The sequence below is a fragment of the Anticarsia gemmatalis genome, chromosome 20 (assembly GCF_050436995.1).
Source record: "Anticarsia gemmatalis isolate Benzon Research Colony breed Stoneville strain chromosome 20, ilAntGemm2 primary, whole genome shotgun sequence".
Taxonomy (NCBI): domain Eukaryota; kingdom Metazoa; phylum Arthropoda; class Insecta; order Lepidoptera; family Erebidae; genus Anticarsia; species Anticarsia gemmatalis.
In genome coordinates this window covers 5,404,270-5,426,939 of record NC_134764.1, presented here as the reverse complement: position 1 = coordinate 5,426,939, position 22,670 = coordinate 5,404,270, and the positions used below count along the sequence as shown (strand labels likewise).

Here is a 22,670-nt window from a genome sequence, read left to right as displayed (position 1 = left end):
GTATAAATCATATATAAAGCTGTTTATTTATCGACTATTGTTGTTCACCATCCTTTAAAATATTGTAAAATACAGGTTCCGAACTTAACAGCGCCTTTGACTTGCTTTTGCTTTGACTGTGGTCAAACCTTTGGCGTACCATGCTGTGCTAAAAGCTATCTCATTGATTGCAGTCCTCTAAACTTACAATCTTAAAGGTTTAAGATAGGTCACTTTGTTCGTAACACATTTGATTACAACAAGGAAAACGACAAAAAAGGAACTAATAAAATCTCGTATCATTGGCCACCAACAGCCACGCTCGCCTAAATAACAATAAAACGTAATTTGAGTTTTTATAATGGCCATAAAACAAAAGAGCATTATAAAAATCCCATTTTAATAATTAATTTAGAGGGCTTTGTCATAAATTGGACGAATGCCGAGGCCTAATAAACGGAGGCCGAATGCCGAGGCCGGATTCATTCGCATTCGTTCTCATGAAGCAGGATCGCTCGGCGAACGTATCTGAAGTGATAAAAACTGAACACCACCGCGATGGAGAAGAAGTAAAACACTGAAACAAATAAAGGATATATTAGACTTATTTATACAATATTATAGTTTATACATACATAATATCACGCCGTTTCCTATAGGGGTAGGCAGACACCAAAGAGCGCCACTTGGTGCGATCCTTACAAACTTCCTTTGCTTCATACATCTTGTCATACAGGACCGCCGGTTAAACTTTATAGTTTATTTGTGACTAGATTGGGGCCATACTCAATATTCAATAATATATTTTTCGACAAAAACAACTTTGTACCTCTATTAACGCATACGAAAGTATATTACGTCACACTTCGTCTGTTTGTTCAGACCAAGAAGTTTCCAGAACATCTGGATAGATTTAGACCGGACTTTCACTGACTATTAGCCGCTATTATAAGGGGTTACTTTAGTTCTATAAGCACACAATACTGGACTAATAGTCTTGAATAATTTTACACTCTTTGGCCAAGAACATGGTCAATTTGAATCGGCTAGTTGCATAGTACCTAACTATTCATTTAAGTTGTTCGTAAACTAAAATAAATGTTAGCACAGTCTATAGACTTCGAGAGAACAGTTTAACCAATTTACTTTACAAGCTATTTTCGTCTGATTGCTTGAAACATGAACATGAATTTGAAACATCTTTGATAATACGGAAGCAGTGATAAGTAAAAAAACTAACACACGGTTCTGAAAAGCAGCTGATCGTATATATTTTGATAGATAGTTAATGCATGTAAGACTAAAATTCGTTCGTTTTAGCTTTAACAGGCTATTTAATTAACTATTTAAAATAACTCGCGAAAAAAGCGTTCGTTTGCGTCTAGCAAGGCAATTAAATTTTCATGATATTTGCATTCATATCAGTATTAAAAAGGAAATTATCAAGATTTTTCTTTATCAGATTTTAGCGCATTACCTATTTCCTTACTTGGACACAAATCAGTAATTAGATATACAAATGTGCATAAGAAAGCATAAAGAAAGAACAAAACATACTGCAACTACACTCTGATTGTGAAATGAACACGACGCGGTGAAATGTTGAAATGAAATTGATTACCTACTATCAAATAAATTCATACCACATAATGTAGTACACGACATATGAAATAATAATAAATGTAGTTATTAATGCTAAAACATGTTATCATTAACGCGAACCCATGTTATGTAATAAACTACAAGCTTCATATAAATTTGCGTGCGGTAACAGTTTTAATTGAATTAACAGTAATACGTCGCTGCAATCAGACGAACGAGCGACGCCCCGAGCAAATGTTTGTAATTTGTATAATGTACCAACTAATTCCATCATTGAAAACTACGTTTCATAACATATGCGATGAATATTTTTGATATATGTGCCGTGCATTTAGTAAATATGTTTCATGTTACGACCGAGATTTATGCAACGATAGTTTAGTTTCATTTATCTAAAACCTGTTTGAACTCATCTATTTTGACTATTCCTAATACACGGCAATAGGCTCATCATCTATTAGACTGGACTAGGGATTGCAATCCGGTATAATTTTCAATCTGGCCGGATTTTACCGGATTGACACGGATGGGAGGTATGGGCAAATACATATATTTAAGGGTAAATGTTTTTTGATTTTTAAAAATGATAGACATAAAACATCTTATCATGAAGAATAAAATCATCTTTAATTATAACATTTTAGTATTAGTAGGTACTATCTTATTTTCACCGAATGAAATTAAGATATAACTACATCAACCTGGGTAACTTTGAATCATTTGGGTAACATTGAACGTGGGAATTTGTGGGAAAGTTTCGATTATTTTTTCATATATGAAACCATCACAATTGATAAAGGATTATTTTAGTTTTGCAAACTTTTATCAATTGTGTTGGTTTCATATGAAAAAAATATCGAAACTAGTTCAAATTCCCACGTTCAATGTTACCCAAAATGATTCAAAGTTACCCAAATTGACTTTAAGTTATTAAATAATCAGTCTCAGTAATTAATGTAATTATCTGTAAGTACCTACTAGACTGTAGCAATAATAACTATATATTTTTTGTATTTTACTCAACGAAAATAAGAAACTGTTTTAAATAACAAAACAATCAGTTTAATTATTGACAACAATTAACAACATGATAATAATTATTTTAACAGACTTAACAATCAAACATTTCTAATATGTGTAATGCATAAACAATCATTTATTTGCTGCAGTGCAGTGCTAAGTTCATGTACTTGAATCAGTAAAACAATCATTTTTGTGTCTGAAAAGAAGATCCTAATCCCTAATCAGCTTCTGATGGAACGACAAATATAATCCGAAAAGGCTCTTTCTGCCTTAACACTGATACTATGGATTATCTTTTCGCAATTTAGAGGTTTACCGGATCCGGCACCGGATCCGTTGCATCAGCGCCGGATCCGATAGGTCTAGAAACACGCGGGATCCGCCGGATTACCGGATCCGCCGGACCGGATTGCAATTCCTAGACTGGACTAACATTATAGTACACGCGGGTGTATTTCATACACCCTTGTCCCCTGCCTATACCTTCGCATATATTAGGCGTGATGTTATTTATGTTTGTGTCACGTCAATCCATATTAGAATTAAAATCTGTTTTTAAAATATATCATTGAATTTTGAAAAGGCCTGTTAAAGACTACGATTTTTATAAAAATCTGAGGTCAATACTCGATCCCAATCGGGATTTGAATCTACATTATCAATGCGAGCTTAAAGAGGGCAAAGTTATTAGTAAAGTTGTAAGAATAAAAGTTCTTAAAAAGTTATTCTGGATGATTGGAATAATTATAATTTTACTGAAGTCTTACCAGCGCCGAGGAAAGTCAGTAGTCCACTCACACACGCCAAGTTCACCATCCTGTGGTTCTCATCCTTTATCTTCGCAGCTGAAAAAGAAACATCACGACACATTAAACAACATTTAGATAAAAACAAACTCACCGTAATTGTACACAAGGAAAAACACATAGAAAAATGGTAAACAAAATAAAATATAGAAAACTTCGAACAGTAAGACCCCAACATTCCATGAAACTACGTACATTGCTAGCAGAAATATTACATAAAATACATGTTCCCAAATACATTTTTATTAACCACCGTGTCTGTTTTGTACGACACCGTTTCATATATTTACATCGAGAGAACCGCCGCCATTTATTCCAACCCACTCAATTACATATCGGAACCCAATAGGAAAAACTCAATACCTAAAACATACAAAATTTATGTAAATAGACTATCTTATGTAAAAGAAATGTATTTCGTAAAAGCTCTGAGAAACGTTTTAGTGGTACACGAGTTTGTATTATTTAACAAGAAATGTTTATGAATAAAAAGTTTGCAGACGTTTGTGCCTTTACGTTCAATAGAGCGAATTGTTTTTCTATATTTTGTTCGTGTTTAATAATTTAGTACCGAGAAGTAAATGCTAATTTAGCATTAAGGGCTCATTTTTATTAGTCGTTAGTGTTCGCATGCGGGGTGCGGGAGATTATGAAAATGCATGCCATAGAGCTCGCATGCGGGGAATCGCTTTCGTCAGATTTTAGCGCCTGCATGCTGAGCAGAGATGGCTGACGAGGTCTAACAAAATAAGCGTTAGAAAAACAATAATGAGTCCCCAATGCTTTGTATTGACCGAGTTATCGATTTGACTAATTTCATTGGTCGTTAGCGCACATGCGGGGAGCCCCCACATTCGGGCTTACGACTGTCTCATCGATTGAAAATGGTCCCTTATACTTCCTATCAGGTTAACTATCAAAGAGCTAGTTTACCCACAAACAAACTTGTATCGCCTCGAACCTTGAAATAAACTTTGAACTAAGTTCGTTAATATTGTTACAAAATGTGGACAGAAAACCACAAGAATAATAATAAATAACTATGAGAAAATTATTAATTTCTGGGCTTCATAAGTAAGGCAATTAAGCAACGTTGGTAAATAAGTTTGAAGTAGAGAAAACTATCGGTGGATTTCCCAGTAATTTGTGGGATTAAACGTTTTTGCGCTAAACTAAGAAGTTCTCAAGATTGTTTATGAAAGTTTAAGTAGCTTATATTTGTAGAATATTTTCAATTAGCGCCTGTTACTTAATTGCAGACTCATTCATGTTCTACAGTCACTAGTTAGCACTTTTACGTTTATAGATACTACATTTCTGCAAGATACTAATGTATTGAATAGTGTAGACTATTTTCTCATGCGCTAAAGTACAAATTGACTAGCATATGAGTCGATGTTCATGAAAACGAAGAAAATAATAAAGTTTAAGATTCTACGATATTTTATACCTTGCAATTTTATTATAAGCGTTTCATTACCAACTGAATAGCTTCATCTAGTGTAAATTAATTTACATACAGTCTGTACTAGCTAATAAGTATTTAGAACGTTGATATTTCTACATTTATTTACCATCTTTGAACCTGACGCAGGCTCGTCCAATCTTTGTGAAAGACAATGACACGAGGCCCATCCAAACTATAGTAGCTACAAGCAGGTACACCTGGGCGAAAAAAGATACAATACGATACTTGAACTTCAATAAAACTTCATAGTCTCTCAGTTAAGCTTGCTACTCATATTAGGACGGGAAAAAAGTCTTTTCGCATTATAGTATGTATGAACTTGTAATAAAATCTTTACTCTACTCAAAAAAGCTCGATATTTGGGTACCTCACGAGCTTACTTCTTCTATTTAAACCCAAATTATAGTATTAAAACTTTAAAAAGTGTATGACGCTTTCACACGAGCTCACTGTGATTTTTGATGCCAAAGAGATTTTATTACAAGTTCATACATTACGGGCAGTATTCAGGAACCAGGAACTCTATCTGATTAAAAAACAAATTTACCAATTACTGATATTTGAGGACTTACCAACATAGCTCTGCAGTTTTCAGTCAAAGCGACTACAATGAGTAAAATGCCAGCTCCTGTGATCCCGCTCAATACGATGCCAGTGGCTGCGCTAATAACTGTAACGATTAATCATTACTTTAGACATTCACTTTGTATGAGGCTAGATCTGGTCAAGTGGAACTGGTTTTCCATTATTAACTACCTACTTAGGTATCGGCTAGCTTTAAGCTAGATTTTTTTAATTCCTTTGTTGACAATTTATCAGATACTTAAAACTTGCAGCTTTAGTTTTGAAATAGGCCAAAATGATCGACTATTACCATACCGGCACAACAGAAATTTTAAAAATTTCAACATTTTGCTTTCCTTGAAAAATAAGCTACTTTGCTTCGTCTATTAGCAGTCGGGGAGGTATTTGTTGCACACGATTTAATTATTATGCCCCTTTTGTTTACTTTGATTCTTAACTATCACTTTCTTACATACGTACATAGTATCTAACCTTTTTCCCGTAGGGGTAGGTAAAGAAAAAAGAACGCCACTTTGTACGATCCTTACAAACTTGCCTCATTCACATCCATACATTATGGCATGCTTGACTTTTTTCAACACATCTTCGATGTGATCTGTGTAAATCTCTTTAGGGCGCCTCCTCCCGGCGTTTCCATTTATCCGCACAATTAATTCGTTAATTTACATTCATTCACCTACTTAATTACTACCAAAAAGAAATAAATTGCTCATTACACTGTGTAGCGGATGTCATATGCATCTCATCATACGCCGCGCCATGTGACAGTATGAGCGTCAACAAGATGGCGCCGACCAGCACCTGACAGAACGCTATGAGCAGCACTCCCGGGAACAAGTTGCAGATGCCACAGCAACTCTCGAAGTGACACCCGGGCTTATGCACCATAAAGTGTAGGGGAACCTGGTAATAAAACGCATATATTTTCAACTCCTGAAGTCTAAATAATCCCCAACCCACACTCAGCCAGCGTGGTGGACACATAATCCTACCCTTATTACGAGAGAAGACCCTTGCCCAGCAGGGGGATATTAATGGGTTAAATTTTTAAAGAGGAGGTGTAGAAGAATACAAGCAGATTGAAGCAACTATTTTTAGAGATAAATAATATTTATATTAACATTCTTTGATTAAATCTGTCAATGGCCCATCTCTTATTTTGCTTGCCACGTAGAGGTCTCGTTGGTATTCCGAATTTAATCGAAGTCAAAAGTTATTCCTGACCTCCGTATTTCCAAGAGCAGGTAAAACTTTTAGTCTCATGCCTGACCTCTAACTGCTAGTGTCAGTTATCGCCACTTAAAAGCATGGACATGATAGAATAGATTTTCGTGAAAGACAAATCTGTATTAAACTTTACACTCCAATCGCGATCTAAAAATACTTACTCTATCGTCTGCAAATGGTCTTCAGGAGAGAGGCAGATTAATTGCATAATACCTAAAATACTATTACCATTTACCATGCATAGTCAGATTTGAGGGTCCTTAGTACGGTATTATTCGTGGAGAGCAAACAGGTAGACAATGCAGAGTAAATTAATTCAGTGCGGGGTGCAACTTACACGTGGGGTAAAGCTCTGGGTATTTACATTGTGATGTACTTAGAGGTTTATGTACATAGTCTGTATGTCTAGTGGCCAGTTGTGTAGCGCTTTGCGATTTATTTAGTCTAAGCTTTTACTCGTATTATTATATATTATTCTATACTAATATTATAAAGCTGAAGAGTTTGTTTGTTTGTTTGAACGCGCTAATCTCAGGAACTACTGGTCCGATTTGAAAAAATATTTCAGTGTTAGTTAGCCCATTTATCGAGGAAGGCTATAGGCTATATAACATCACGCTACGGCCATTAGGAGCGGAGTAGTAACGAAAAATGTTACAAAAACGGGGAAAATTTTGATCCAGTCTCTCTTAAGTGACGCAAGCGAAGTTGCGCGGGCCAGCTAGTATTATATAAGAGTTAAACATGGTACTCGGTTCCTATTGGTCGTAGCGTGATGATATATAGCTTATAGCCTTCCTCGATAAATGGACTATCTAACATTGAAATAATTTTTCAAATCGGACCAGTAATTTCTGAGATTAACGCGTTCAAACAAACAAACTAACAAACAAACTCTTCAGCTTTATAATATTAGTATAGATAATATAATATTAGTATAGATGAAATTTTAAACGGTACTTATCATACGTATCGAGCGTGTATACCATATACTGTACTTTAAGAGACATGGCAATTGGCTGAACTTTATTTCAAACTGTTACATCAGTTTGCTTCTAAGATAATTATGTATGGTTTCAGCCTTGCCGCTGTTTCACTGGCCGAAAGCTTACCTTTGCTTACCTAGCTTTCATAACTTTTTGAAATACTAACTCGTAATTCTGCAGTACTTCGACTATCGCTTCTACCACTTCTGGCACTCTTGGGCTTTTCACTAGACCTGGTGAATTCATCTACAGTACTTCTCGGCATTATTGACAATAAACATAATAATATTGCGTGTAAAATTGAAAATTATCGTCTTTGATTGACACAATTGACAGTTTGACATTAGAAATGTCCTTTTGATTTCATCTGATTTAATCACAGAGTTTGAAAGAAAAAACTAGCAAACCCAAAATTAAGGTCTGATCGAAGATATAATTAGATAATATATGTAATAATTTTTCTACATCTCCTTGCAATCGTTATCATTATTCCAGACTACTTATATAAAACGAGTGTCCTTAAGTATTGATGGAAACCGCATCAAATGCTGTTTAGTAGTTTCTCACTTTCACACGTACAAACAGACTGATTCAATATTATCATATAGCCTATCATATTACCTATTCAATATTATCAGATACCAGAAGCAACAAAATTAATTTAGTAAACTATTTACCATACTATATAAATTTGTATGTGCGCTAAAGTAAATTGAAAGATTGACGATCGTATAATTAATACAGAGTGGATTTTGTGGTACACACCTACACGCTTCTATATTTAGATATACCTACCCAATATCTATACAAAAAAGGATACTTTTCTAGATATTTCTTTAGATAAATTTTCTCCTAAAAACTTACCTACTACTAAGTTTTATAAACATTCCACAAAAATATTATCTTATGTTATTCTTCTGAATTTTACGCCTATTAAATCGGAAAGTGGGTGTATCAAAATGAACCCATTTTAATATTTATAATGCCGGTATGTGTTAGATAGGAGCTTAAGGTCTTAATATAGCTATTTAAAACACACTTCGAGGTATTGGAAGCCCTCAAAAATATGGACAGATTCGGGAATCGAACCTGACACTCACACTGGTATAGAGTATGATAAAAAAAAATAAGTTGAATGAAGTTGAAATTCAATAAAGTGTAATGGTTCGTATGAACAGAAACAAACATTTGTGTGGTGCGTCAGCGAGCGTGGGCACACAGAGAGTTAGAAACTGATCCTTTGTTGTACCTGCGATTGATAGGAACTGTATGAGTTAGGATATAGTGAGACATTCTCCTTTATTTAAAATTACTGTCAAAATTATGTATACATTGGTTAAACGTCCTACAAAATCGAGTATCTTCTAGTGAAATCCGGTTAAGTTAAGAAGTTAATGTGGTATAAATAAAAACAGAGAAAGATGAAAATGTAGTATGCTTTGGAATTATCTAAATAACTTACAGTACTTGCAATAATATAGGTAAATTGATATTTTAGACAGACTCACCAATTTTCTTTTGTAATATTTCTTCGTCCTCGTGAAAAGATTGCCTTGGTGAAAAGTTTCCTATATTAAAATAGCTCCTTAGGCAGATCTTTACTTATCTTTCAGCTAATTTAATCAAATTCCGGTCAGTAGCTTTGAAGTAAAAGGGTGACATTAGAATCTTTCCCATTTATAAAAGTAGTATTATTGTTTGTCCGACAAAACAACAAGGTCTTGGTCCCCCTCGGTATCATTTCAATTTCGCCAGTAGTGCATTGTACCTGATTGCTAGGTAACGTGATTGGGAAAGCGATTGAATGTAACTAAATTTCAGTAGTCAGCCGTAGGAGCTTATTGTTTAGCTATAAATGTGTTTACATTTATTTGTGTTGATAAATGTTGATTTTTCAAACGTACCATTTGTTTTTATTGTTATTGGATTTTTTGTTATTGTTTTAAAGATCGGTTTCATATAATAAGCCTTTTTAATTTCAACGTTTTAAGTGAGACATACGGATCACTAGCCAATTTTAGGATTATGAAAAGTCAGGTTTCATAAAATTAATCGCATTTGTAGCTCGAGTAAGTACTCGAGCTACATATTTTATAATTTCTAAATAAGTATTTAGAAATTATAAATAGGTACTTACTTTCTAAAATATTGTAGATACTTGTTAATTAATAAAAATCGATAGTATGAATAGCCCACGAAAAGACTTTAGACTTACTGGAGTTAAAAGTCAACTAAACGCGGCAAATTTTACACCTTTCTGAACTCAAATGTTAAATAATGTGACTAATTTAAAAGATTTTTCGAACCTTTTATCTTTAGGTATTGGTACACACAATAATATAACCATCTTCTTTTTCATCTATATTATTTTCGATAATCATAATCAATAGTCCGAGGATTCCCTTTTGTATCTGGATCGCCATAGTAAATATTTTCTCCAATCCATGGCAGGAACTGCGCAATATCGGTGAATATGACAAAGTGTTTAGGATCGCAGCGAAACGCGTTATATCTAGCCACGGAGAGGGACGCCACTCCATGGAGGTACCAGTTGTTACCTCTCTTGAAGACCATGCCGCCCCCGTTGTCTCCCAGGCATGTTGAAGATCCTGAAACAGAAATGAAATAAAAGAGTAAGTATAGGAATTAACTTCCTCACTTAAAAACACTTGTGTTGCTGGATCTTTTTAATTATACAAACGTAAATGCGATGTGTGTATCATACAAATAAAATTGTTTCATATGTTTCAGGTGGGAACTAGATCAGGGACGTCCCGAATCAGTGAAAGCAGCTGCGTGGACTTAATCACAATGCTACAGAGGCAGTAATATCAAATATTTGACACACCGGTCTAAGTAGTGTTCCATATTATTTACCTCTCCGCACTTTTCCTGCTTTTACACATATTTTATTGTACATTTTTTTTTACTGCTTATAATGTTTAAAATGACGCGACTAAGACTACCAAGATACTAGGCACTCATACATCGTGTCCGCAAGTTTTGCGGAAGGTTCAAATACGCGCGAAGCTCGCTCTTTGTGGACAGAACGTTCGAGTGAAATACGCGCGAAAGAATCACGACAAATTCGCCTCTTCTGGAAAAAGTCTAAACGCTTTGGTCTAATTCACGATGAATGGAAACTAGCTTTTCGAGAAAAAATCTTACCGTCTTTGTATGAAGCACAATACGTGTCCTCTGTAGCAAATTTCTCATAGAATTGTCTGTAAGAATTTAGACAAGTATCTCGATCTACTATGTGTATTTCTAGAAGACTTAGCTCTTCTTTAGCTCTGCCGTTCTCTTCGAAACCCCACCCTAAAACCTGTAAATAAAATATAACGTTAAGTTAAGTTCCAGTCTAATGACTTACGAATAAGTATCTGATAGCGTACCTATATGATAGACAAAATTAAAAATCTTTGAAGACGTTCCTAAGAGTAAGACGGGAAAAGCAAGTGTTCAAGGGGCTGAGAGTCTAGGGGCTATCCAGCATTTTTTAATGACGTAAAGAAAAATCAACATAACAACTGCTTAGTGTCTATCTTATTCACGTAATTCTTGAAGAGATGCAAACTTTTTAACTTCCATTATTGCCCATAAACGTCCTATAAACCATATTACTAGTTTTTCGAACATTCAAAATTAAATTACGTACCGATCCCTTTTCTCCAATGATATGGTAAAGATCAATCTCGGACTCAGGCCACAGACAGACGGGTCTCACCCAGTCGGTGATCGTCACTGTGTCTTTAAGCTCCAGGATAGCCAGATCTCGATAAAGATTCGATGCGTTGTATTCAGGGTGAACTATTATTCTCTCCAACTGAAAATAAATAAATAAATACAATCGTTGCACTATGGTAAACAAATAATTGACAAACATAGTTATAGTATTGAACACACTTATACCTCTAGATAATTTGACACCCAGGCTTGGAACTAATTATGTGCTAGTCACACAATTATGTCCTGAACGTACTCTGTTGATTTGTTTATGGCTAAACATCTAAAACCTTGATAAAATTTGAGATGGTGATTCAAAACCAGCAGGTGGTCATACAATGGCTACTTGATCTGACATCCACGCAAAGAATTGTGTGCAAAGCTAATAGAAATTAAAGCTATATCGTTCATTAGACATCAAACTTACGGATTTTATTTGCACTCCATCCTTTGAGGTGACGAGGTTGAACTTTCCAAAGTGGATCATGAATAAGTTCTTTCCCGCCGGTCTCTCAGAGCCTCTTTTTGTAACGCAGTGAGCTGCCGTGATCACGTGATGGAGAGACACTAGGCTACCGCCGCAAATGTATTTAAATGTCTCTTTATTCTAGAAGAAAAGAAAGAAAATGTTAGCAGACCCGATACTGCAAGACTGTAACGGAACTTCCCTGAACAGCCATTTCTTGCATGAGTGGTGTTCTGAATAAGAATATGTGTTTTTATTGTAGATATATGTCTAGATAAGATGAAGATAGAGGATCAATAGAAAAAGTGCATAAAGGAGACCCCATCACCTTATAAGATAAATTTCCAGAACGGAAGAGATTTAGAGATCATATGTTTGGATAGAGTATAATTAGGACAAAAAGAGATCTGAAAAAGTCTACAGTCTGATATTTATGTGTCAAAAAATGTTGATAGTTTATATGTATATTCCTGGTTACTTCAAGTTCGTCAAATTTACTTGTGGTCCATAAATTGCAGTGTGCCACGGCCATTGTCCTTCAGAAGTGGATGATCCAGGAGGTAAGTACGGTGGTGGCTTTATCACTACGTCACCACAGGCCGGCTGAAAAGATCAACTGCGATGGTTATATAATAAGTATATACCGTACGACTGAATTTGTACTTTGATTAAAGACATTTCTTAAATGAAGCTAACTTCTAGAGGTATAATAATCACTTACTCGACTGTTTAAAAGAAGCTCACCAATATCAGGGATAGCTTTGTCTTCTTCTCCGGTTGAAATTCTGAAACTGAAAAACGCAATAATATGTCTCGTTTCAACTTCATAGTCACTCATTTTCGTTTAACTGAGGTGTTAAAATTCCTATTACAGAATATTTTTAACACTTCGTCAGCCAACCTTGTTTTTGTCAATATAACTAAGCTTTGTATTGATGACAGGCGGACGTAACCATGATAATGAAAAGACTAGATCAATTTTGAAAATCTTTTCAGATTCACAATATAAAGGAGGAACGGCAAAAATGTATTGCAGCTGGTCCAAGAACCAATAACGACGTGACATATGTCCTTAGAAAGGTCTTGTAATATACTATAATAGTTACTATTGGAGCTCATTTCAAATCACTGTATGAAAAAAGTTATAGCGATATGAAAAGCTTGTTTTCATAGACTCCTCAAATAAAAGTAGAGCTCTTGGCTCAGTGGATAAGAATAATAAAAATGTTTTTCAATAAATAAGGGCTGGTTAAGAAAGTACTTCATCTTGATTAAGATTTATTTTTACAACTTACGTAGATGGTCCATCAAATCTACTAGTTTCTTCAGGGTTTCTATCCGCAAGGTCTTCTAAACCAGTGTCGTCGGCGCCTTTAAGAATTCTGTCACTTGGCATCTCTGCATTGCATATTTTCAACCCATTAAACAGAATATACCGGACTGTAGGCAGTACATTCTCTGGATCAAAGTCAACAAAAAAATTGACGACCGTGGGCATTCCAGGGCTGATTTCGAAATCTGCATTTTCAATTTTAAAGTTCATGTGGTCGTTTGTAGAGACTTCTCCTATCCAGTTCTGTAGAAAAAAATGCTTTTTTTTTTTATAAAAAGACAACTCCCGCACTAAGAATTGCTCTTGTGTAGCGGGGACTTTTACAAACATACAAACAACGGACACAAAGCACAACCAGACCCGAAACAATTATTTGTGGATCGCACAAATAATTGTCCCGTGTGGGAATCGAACCCACGACCTCCCGTTGCAGTGGTATCGGCGTGGCGACCTAAACCACTGCGCCACGGAGGCAGTCAAAATGCTGATAAGAAGTTGTGAGGTATTTTTTTTTGTAAGTTGTAAGGCCTTTGCTCAGCAGTGGGGCATAAAGAAATAAAATTTAAAAAAAAGAAGCTGAGAGGTATTTTTTTTGTTAATGGCATAAAATGTTGAGTTTTTTCTTTGAAGGTCAAGATTGATTAATTGCTGTTTTCTAAAACCATGATTCATGTCTATAAGAGTTGCGCGTTCAGGATTTGCTGCGTTGTATTAATTTCTATGGTCATATTGGCATACATTTAGAAGACATAGAATTAGACATAAGCTAAATTTATTTTCGAATCGACGCTACGCCTTATGCCCGACGACCACTGTGATCGGTACGGACTCATTAATGACTTTGTTCTAAACTTAGAAGCGCAAACTGCATTCTCGTATTGTCACCAAGATGAAATCCCAAAGCATGCAATTTTCGATTTTAAATTTTCAGTTTTCGAGTTTAACGAAGTGATTAATGGGTGCGTTTCTCTCACGGTAGAAATCTGGCTTTAACATCTGAAGAGGAGAAGACACTCTTCCATGTGAGCAGGGCCTGGGATCGGCTAGTAATTTATAAACATCTAGCTTTTATTACTCACTCCAATCTTTTCGGCCTCTGCATCCAAAATAATGTTCAACCAGAGTGAATGTAGGACGATGTCCGTGTAAAGGTATATGATGCCGTACCATCTCCCCGGACTGGGCTGCTCGTCTGCCGTCAGGTATTCGTATGAGAATACTTCAGGACATGGTGATGGAGGTAGACGTATAGTCTGACTGGATACTGCTACTACTATTGACACTAAAGAACTTATAGCTCTAATCTGAAATATCATTTTTCTTCATGAGAATTGGCTTTTTGTTGTACCTAAGTTAAGACAATTTACTAAATATAAAAATGTTGCTAAGTTCTATATTTTTCGCCTATTTCTTAACGTAAGTGTTTATATTTACAAATAGATTATATATATTTTGATTACTATGAATAAGTTTTTAATACAAACTGGTTCATTGAGCTGAACTAAATCACTTCACTTCACTCTTTATTAAAATAAAAACTCTATTTATAAGCACTTAATTACCCTTACCATTTTATTAAATACACGTTGTAAGAAAAAAAAAACACTAAGGTACTTATTTAAAAAAGCAAACTTCTCGCACGCATATTTAGATTCATATGACACAGGAAAAATTATATTAAATAAAAATGCCAGTAAAGGACGACAATATAATTTCGTAATGAGTGAAAGAGATAACATGATTATGTGGTAAACCAGTTAGTTGACCATCATAGGTCAACTAGACAGAACGTTTTTGCGGAAAGTTCATAAAGATTTAAGCTCAACCTCGATTTCCTTGATCACTACATTACCGCGCTGTCAATGAATAAATATTAATATTTTTGGACAACTCACATACGGTCATATGATTTCAAACAAAGCAGAGCTTGTACTACGATAATCAGACAACTGATAAACATAACTATATACCTCTAAATACATACTTATATTGATATATTTACATCCAGGCTCAGAACAAAATATACTCGTGCTCATCACACAAATATTTGTTCCGGGTGGGATTCGAACCCAATTCGAATATTGGTTTAATCACATAAATGGAGAATTTAAATTGGATGACAATTCAATTTTATTATCCTCATTCCCTGGCCGATATTCGACCATGATGGCCAGCTAATATGACCACTGATGGCCACTGAATAAATACCTACTGCGTAATGTTCCAACGTGTGCACAGATAGAATCTTTAAGTATTCCCTGACTCTCGTTGAAACAGTAACACAACACGACCGGTGTAAGGTTAAGTGCAGAATTGATGTGTTTTCTGAGGTACAGCTGTCTGTCATCACGGCTTTCATATTCAGAATAATTAGTAAATGTTTGATAAAAAAAAATAGTGTAAACATTTTGGGTCAAATCTCTTCTTTGTCTTAATTTTAAAACAATCAAGAAAAGGATGAGTTTATTTTTAAGAATTATGATCATGGTGGACTCAAGGCCTAACCCCTTGCCTCGTTTGGAAGGAGATCCTTGCCCAGCAGTGGGACAGTAATGGGTTAAAAAAATATATATTCTTCTTTTGTAACGTCACAGAGTTTATTGCTATGACCACGCTTAGGTATAGTTGAAAATGTTGTTAACATGTTTGAAAGCATTTACATCAGGAAATATATTATATATTCTCGTTTGGTACATTAGGTTTATTAAAACACACATTAAGACATCACAGACAATATTTTCATTTATTAATATTTCAGTCGCTATCAATATGGTCTTCGATCCATGGCAAGAACTTGGCAATATCGGTGAATATGACGAAGTGTTTAGGATCGCAGCGATACGCGTTCTGTCTGGCCACGGAGAGGGACGCGAGACCACGGAGGTACCAGGAACTACCTCGCTTGAAGACCATGCCGCCTCCACTGTCACCGTTGCAGACTGCTGTTCCTGGAAGAAGAATAATCATACTTCACGTATTGCAGTGTTCGTTAGAAGCATATAAATGACAAACAAACAACGTCGCTTTCTATTGTTTTTTTTGGGTTTAACCCAGCAAAGTTATTATATTTTTTACATAATGAAACTACCGTATCACTTGATAAAAAGTAGTGTACGCTCGTACGGTATGTTTTTTCGGTCATGAATTTTGAAATCCAGAATTGGGATTCAGTTTCCAAGCGTAGAAAATTAAGTTGCTGATTTCAGTACCAGACTCATGCAAAATAAGTCTTAACTTTGTATTAAAAATTCCAAAGGAAACCAAGAATAAATGCTGAAAAAATGTATCCTACCATCTTTATTATATCCAGCACAATACGTATAATCTGAAGTGAATTTCTCGTAGAATTCTATGTAGGAGTTTAGGCAAGTCTCCTGGTCTACTACAGGCATTTCAAGAAGACTTAGTTCTTCTTTCGCTGTGCCTGTCACTTCGAAACCCCATCCTACCACCTGGAAAAAATGCAAGATATTAATTTATAGTAGGTATGTACTGTCTTTATTTTAAATCTTTATGATATAAATAAAATATTGCGCGAGTATTCATGAATTTATTATTCCTTGAAACCGTTAAAATGTGATTTAATAAAAACAATGTGTAACATTTTTTTAATCATTACGTCTGGATTTTATCGCAAAACTTAACTTATATTTATTAATGTTATTACAAAACCAATTAACGGGTTAATTAAAAGCACTTATAGTAAAAAAAAACATTGCAACAATATTACAATAATTTTATGCTGACTATCATGAAATTAGGTGATGTGAAAAATGTTAAGTACCGATCCTTTCTTCCCAACAATATTGAAGAGGTCGATCTCAGTCTCAGGCCACAGACAGACGGGTCTCACCCAGTCGCTGTACGTCACCGGATCTCGAAGCTCCAGGATAGCCAGGTCTCGGCTGAAGATAGTCGCGTTGTACTCCGGGTGGACTATTATTTTATTTACCTGAAATTTACATTACGATTTCCTTCCCTGATTATTTTTCCGTATTAATTTTGACTTCTGCATTAAAACCTGCTAACTCTGAATGCCTTTATTCAGAATTTATTTTTACATTTTGACAATAACGCAACATTAACGCTATATAAGATCTAAATTATCGATGGAAGTAAATCTGAAGACAACTGTCTACAGATTGACGTCAATGGATTGCACTTTGCAAGTATATTAACTATAATCAGGAGAACAGTTTCTGATGATTTGCGAGACACATACGACTTGCATATCGTTATTAAAAAGAAGAGTCTTAAACTCTTTGCAATTACAGAAAATACTTACAAATTTCACCTGCACCCCATCAACAGAAGTCCTAAGGTTGTACTTCCCCAAGTAGACCGTCAGGGTGTTCTTCTTCACGACTCGCCGGGAGTTCTTCCTGGTGACACAGTGTGCTGCCGTGATGACGTGACGGTGAGACACCAGCGTACCGCCGCAGATGTACTTGAAGTTTACTGACTGGACAAAAAGAAGTAGTTAATAGATTAAAAAATAACGAGAAATTATCAGAAAAACTACTTGCCCTTTACGACTTCAAAATATTAATTTATCTAAATATCTTTTTGATATCATATTTGGAGCAAGCTCAAGAATCTTCTATATCACTACACAGATAAAGACTCTTATTAGTTGATGTGATATATCGTCTGAATACGTTCAGAAAGAGAAGCTTAGTCTATCGGCAACAACGAAATAATTAGTGATGGTTTTAAAAATTTACCTGTTGTTGATAGATTGCAGTCTGCCAGGGCCATTGACCTTCAGATGTGGATGATCCAGGAGGTAAGTATGGCGGTGATTTTATCACTACCTTGCCGCAAGTCGACTGAAAAGATTGTATTGGAGTGTGTTACGCACTTATTTTGTTTAATCTGTAATTTACATTTATCTACTTTAAATGTTTATAATTTATAAAAATCTAATATATTTGATTTAAAAGTTTGAGGACTGTTTACGAAAGCTAGGTTGTAGCTGATAATTACTTACTTCGGGTGCGATGTTTGGTATGTACAGAGTAGGTAGACCTCCAGAAGGGTAGCTTTCGTGTTCTTCTTCTCTGTAATTATAAAGACACAGAGTGTATATCAAATTCAGATTCAGATGCAAACGAAATATTGGGATATAACCAAAAATACTCTTCATAAAGAGTAAAACAGTGAATAAAACAGCACTTGGCCAGCGTGACTCAAGGCCTAAACCCTTCCCCTCGTTTGGGAGGAGACCCTTGCCCGGCAGATCGACAATAAATAAATAAATAAATAAATTTAACCCATTACTGTCCCACTGCTGGGCAAGGGTCTCCTCCCGTAATGAGGGAGGGGTTAGGCCTTGAGTCCACCACGCTGGCCAAGTGCGGGTTGGGGACTTTGCATGCCCTCAATAAATGTATCAAACAAATTTTTAGGCATGCACGGTTTCCTCACGATGTTTTCCTTCACCGTTGGAGCACGTGACAATTATTTCTAATACACACATAACTTCGAAAAGTCATTGGTGTGTCGCCTCGGGTTCGAACCTGCGACCACTTGCGTAGGAGGTGTCAACTTATACCACTCGGCTATCACTGTATTAAAAAATAAATAGAAGTACAACTTACTTAGGGCTGATGTTATCGAAGTCTTCAATAACTGGTGCTTGAATCTTTCTTACAGGAGGTCTGGTTGTAGTTAATTCATGCCCACTCAACGATGGTACGGTAGTAATTTCTACATTTCTATTTCGGTCATAATTCTTGTTACTGGAAAATAAAAATAGATAAAATAAGTATTTATCTAGCTGCTACATAGTAATAATTACCTAAGTTATAATCACGCATGTGAAGGATGATACATTTTAAAGCATAAAAAAATTGCATCAAATAGTAAATGTATAGAAAAATGATATAATAATGATCACAGCGGCATTTTTTCTAGTATTCATTGATGAACACTAAATCAAAAAAGAGTGGAGATATCACGAATAAGCGTGTGACGATTTAAATAGCTTTCGTAATAACTTACTAGCTTGTGTTTGGTGTTCCAAAAATAATCTTTACTTGCTCCTGTGACCACGTAGAAGGTTTATGCCCCGATGAAGCCGATAACGCAGTATTTACTGACGTTTTTTCCGAATCCACATTTGTAGTTTGTACTGGTTTAGGATAAACAAATTCTACAGGCTTAACCTGAGGTCTTGTTCTAGATCCTTGATAATCATCAGTAGTAACTTTAGTTTCGGGTACTTGAGGTTTTTGAGAATATGTTGGTCGTACATTCTGAGGTACAACAAAATCTATGTCTTCAAATCTACTTGCCTGCTGATTTTTATCTGGTTTATATTGATCAACAGTGCTTACTTGAGATTTGTAGTCAGACTTATCTTGAGTATTTCTTGTCCTAGTTTCATGGTTGCTTTCAACGGCTGGTTGAGTCCAAGCCTGACCGTTGCTATACTTATTTAATACAGATGTTTGTTTATTAACAACACTTATTTCTTCTTCAACGAGAGCCGCGACTTCAGTCCAAAGACGTTTTGTATTATCTCCACTATTAATTTCCTGTTTATTTTCAGATTTTCTTTGTTGATTATTTACTACGTCTATTTGTGACTGGGGTTTAGAATACGAGGTGCCTCCAAAAACTACTGGAGATATTCTTTCGGTACTAATTTGTAATTTTTCCGATTTTCTCTGTATATTTTCAGTTTTTGTTAAAACTTCAGATGCTGGTTGATAACGATTAGTTCCTATTGATTGTTTGTTATTATCAATTCCTGGACTGTATATTGATTGTGGTATATTGTTATCTTTTTCTATCCTCTGAAATGCACTAACTCCCGAATTACTAGACTGTGTTTGTGTTTGATTCTCCTTCTTTTTCGTCTGTACAGTTTCTGTAGATCTTACGTACTGATTATTCTCGATTTTAGGCTGATTCCAAGCCCAATTACTTGTAGTCGACTTCGTCTTCGGAGTGCTAGTTGTTCCGTATTTTGATCGATTTCGTTCAGTTGTTGCTTGCGTAGTCTCTTTGACTTGAGGCCAGTAATTCGCTTTTGTTGTGGTTTCTTGTTTATACGGATTCTTAGTTTGGAACCTGTCGTATACATTCTTTGTTGAGGCTGTTGTAGTACTCCTGACCGTTGTAGTAGTTAGAACAGAACCTCCATGGTGCCTATTCGGTTCAGCGTAGTATTTTCCATTCGATTTTCCCGGGATTGGTTCAAATACATTTGCGTTGCATATCTCTCGACCATTGAATAAAATTGATTGAACTTTTGGCGCCTGTTGCTTGGGATTGTATTGAAGGAAGAATCTTACTCGAAAAGGTTCGTTTGGAGATATTTTTATATCAGTGTTTTCAATTTTAAAGTTTAAATTGTCTATTGTTGTTACTTCGCCGACCCAGTTCTGTAAAAATAGTAATATTTTTATAAGCAGGTAAAAAAATATATTTAATTTTTTTCTTTCTTCTACGAAGGGACTTAAGGTCGAGATGACTAAGTTCATCAATATTTAGGTACTAGTCCCTCTGGCTGACTAACCTACCTTCATTTAAAAACAAGATCAAGTTTATTATTTATTACAAAAACAGAAGTTTTTTATAAAACAATTAATTGAACGATTATATTCGACTTATCTAAATATAGATTCACTCACTCCAAGTATATCGGCCTTGCTGTCCACAATGATGTTTAACCATAACGAATATAATGGTATGTCTGTGTAGAGGTTTACGTTTCCATACCATTTCCCTGGCTCTGGCTTCTGGTTCGATTCTGTCGGCTCATAGGTGAATATTTCAGGACATGGTGATGAAGGAAGAATGGGTGACTGTGAGATCTGACTTGATACTGCTGTTATCACCACTAAAGAGCATACAGCCCTTATCTGGAATTTAAAGGCAGTTTGTTAACACCGATGAAAACAATAATATTGTCATCAATATTAAGAGTGGGTACCAAATATCAGATCGATCTGGTGTCAGGAAGAATATTTCAATCTATACTAATATAATAAAGCTGAAGAGTTTGTTTGTTTGTTTGTTTGTTTGAACGCGCTAATCTCAGGAACTACTGGTCCGATTTGAAAAATTCTTTCAGTGTTAGATAGCCCATTTATCGAGGAAGGCTATAGGCTATATAACATCACGCTACGGCCATTAGGAGCGGAGTAGCAACGAAAAATGTTACAAAAACGGGGAAAATTTTTACCCATTCTCTTAGGTGACGCAAGCGAAGTTGCGCGGGTCAGCTAGTTACTATATACGAGGCGCCCGTAGCCAATTGCGCTCACCGGTCGGTAAACGATCAGTGGGTTAAGCAAACCTCTGCGCGGTCATTCCATAGATGGGTGACCGCATAGTGGTATTTGAACAGGGCGTCTCCGTGCTTCGGAGGGCACGCAAAAAGTCGGTCCCGGTTGTTGTCAATTAAGATAACAGTCGTTAAGCCACGTCAAAGGCCTTCGGGCGGCTTGAACAAATTTGACACTAGGTTGACCACTAACCATACGATAAGAAGAAGAAGATTACAAAATATGTCCCAAACAAATAAACTGTACGTTTAAAAAAGTAAATGCGTCCATGGCTAAGGTTACTTGAAGTTTACATATAAGTGAAGCCGAGGAATGCAGAATGTAGTACTAAGATTTTGTATGTAAAAATTATTGACATATTTTTAAGTCACTTGAAATCTTGTACAACAAGATAAACGAGTATTTCCTGACGATTGCTGACTGATAATATCGAATTTGTAGATCATATAACAGTAAATGAATCGCAAAAAAATATGAATGGAAGACAAAGAAATAACTTCTAGAAAATACCTGTACACTAAACTAATATAAAATGAAACATTATCTTAGGTCTTCGGCAAGGATATGAAGAAAAGATATTCGCGATACATATTATACGAATTCGAAATCCTTAAAATAACTTAAACCAAAAACCGGTTCACCAAAATATTCCCCATCACTAATCACTACACAAACACATCACCATTTGCAAAATTCACAAAAAAACTTTAATATAATAAATATCCTTACCATTTTAAAGAAACTTAATCAATTATAATATTTACGTAAATCGATACTATTTTAAAGGCAAACGTCGCACGCGCCTCTTTTGACTCGTATGACATAGGAAATATTCTAAGTTGAAGACAGACAAGGATAACAGTAAAATGTCCTTACGAGTGAAAGAGACAACTATAGTCGTGACTTATGTTTACAACTTAAGTAAACCAGTTAGCTGACGTTCATAGCTGTTATTGAAATTAAATTAATCCGATGCTTTTTTGTTGTTATTGTGGTATTTGCGGCATTTGAAAAATACGTTAATTATAGATATAGGTACAAAGATATTTATTACAAATGCAAACAGAATTAGTATCGCAAAAAGCTTTCAAGGATTATACCGTAAAGCCTTTCTCGCTTACCTACTTATTTCCGCGTAGTCATTGAACATAATTATTTACATAAATATGTAA

General features: G+C 35.4%; 3 protein-coding genes across 3 annotated transcripts; all 3 read right to left on the bottom strand.

The window, feature by feature from the left end:
• Positions 1 to 422: 422 nt before the first annotated feature.
• On the bottom strand, positions 423 to 7,941 carry LOC142981420 (uncharacterized). The gene is made up of 6 exons (XM_076127329.1): positions 7,843 to 7,941; positions 6,180 to 6,366; positions 5,451 to 5,548; positions 4,985 to 5,075; positions 3,372 to 3,449; positions 423 to 556 (listed from the first exon to the last, which is right to left on the bottom strand). Exons 1-6 carry the CDS (start codon positions 7,939 to 7,941, stop codon positions 462 to 464), a joined length of 648 nt encoding a protein of 215 aa, XP_075983444.1. The 3' UTR covers positions 423 to 461.
• Positions 7,942 to 10,040: 2,099 nt separating this feature from the next.
• On the bottom strand, positions 10,041 to 14,849 carry LOC142981666 (chymotrypsin-like protease CTRL-1). The gene is made up of 9 exons (XM_076127716.1): positions 14,770 to 14,849; positions 14,281 to 14,505; positions 13,164 to 13,444; positions 12,590 to 12,659; positions 12,367 to 12,471; positions 11,830 to 12,009; positions 11,335 to 11,502; positions 10,845 to 11,001; positions 10,041 to 10,285 (listed from the first exon to the last, which is right to left on the bottom strand). The coding sequence occupies exons 1-9, from the start codon at positions 14,770 to 14,772 to the stop codon at positions 10,041 to 10,043; spliced, it is 1,434 nt and encodes a 477-aa protein (XP_075983831.1). The 5' UTR covers positions 14,773 to 14,849.
• Positions 14,850 to 15,892: 1,043 nt separating this feature from the next.
• LOC142981779 (uncharacterized) lies at positions 15,893 to 22,342 on the bottom strand. The gene is made up of 10 exons (XM_076127885.1): positions 22,228 to 22,342; positions 20,842 to 21,072; positions 19,205 to 20,592; positions 18,802 to 18,942; positions 18,192 to 18,261; positions 17,926 to 18,030; positions 17,487 to 17,663; positions 16,986 to 17,153; positions 16,494 to 16,653; positions 15,893 to 16,149 (listed from the first exon to the last, which is right to left on the bottom strand). Exons 1-10 carry the CDS (start codon positions 22,228 to 22,230, stop codon positions 15,956 to 15,958), a joined length of 2,637 nt encoding a protein of 878 aa, XP_075984000.1. The 5' UTR covers positions 22,231 to 22,342; the 3' UTR covers positions 15,893 to 15,955.
• Positions 22,343 to 22,670: the final 328 nt, after the last annotated feature.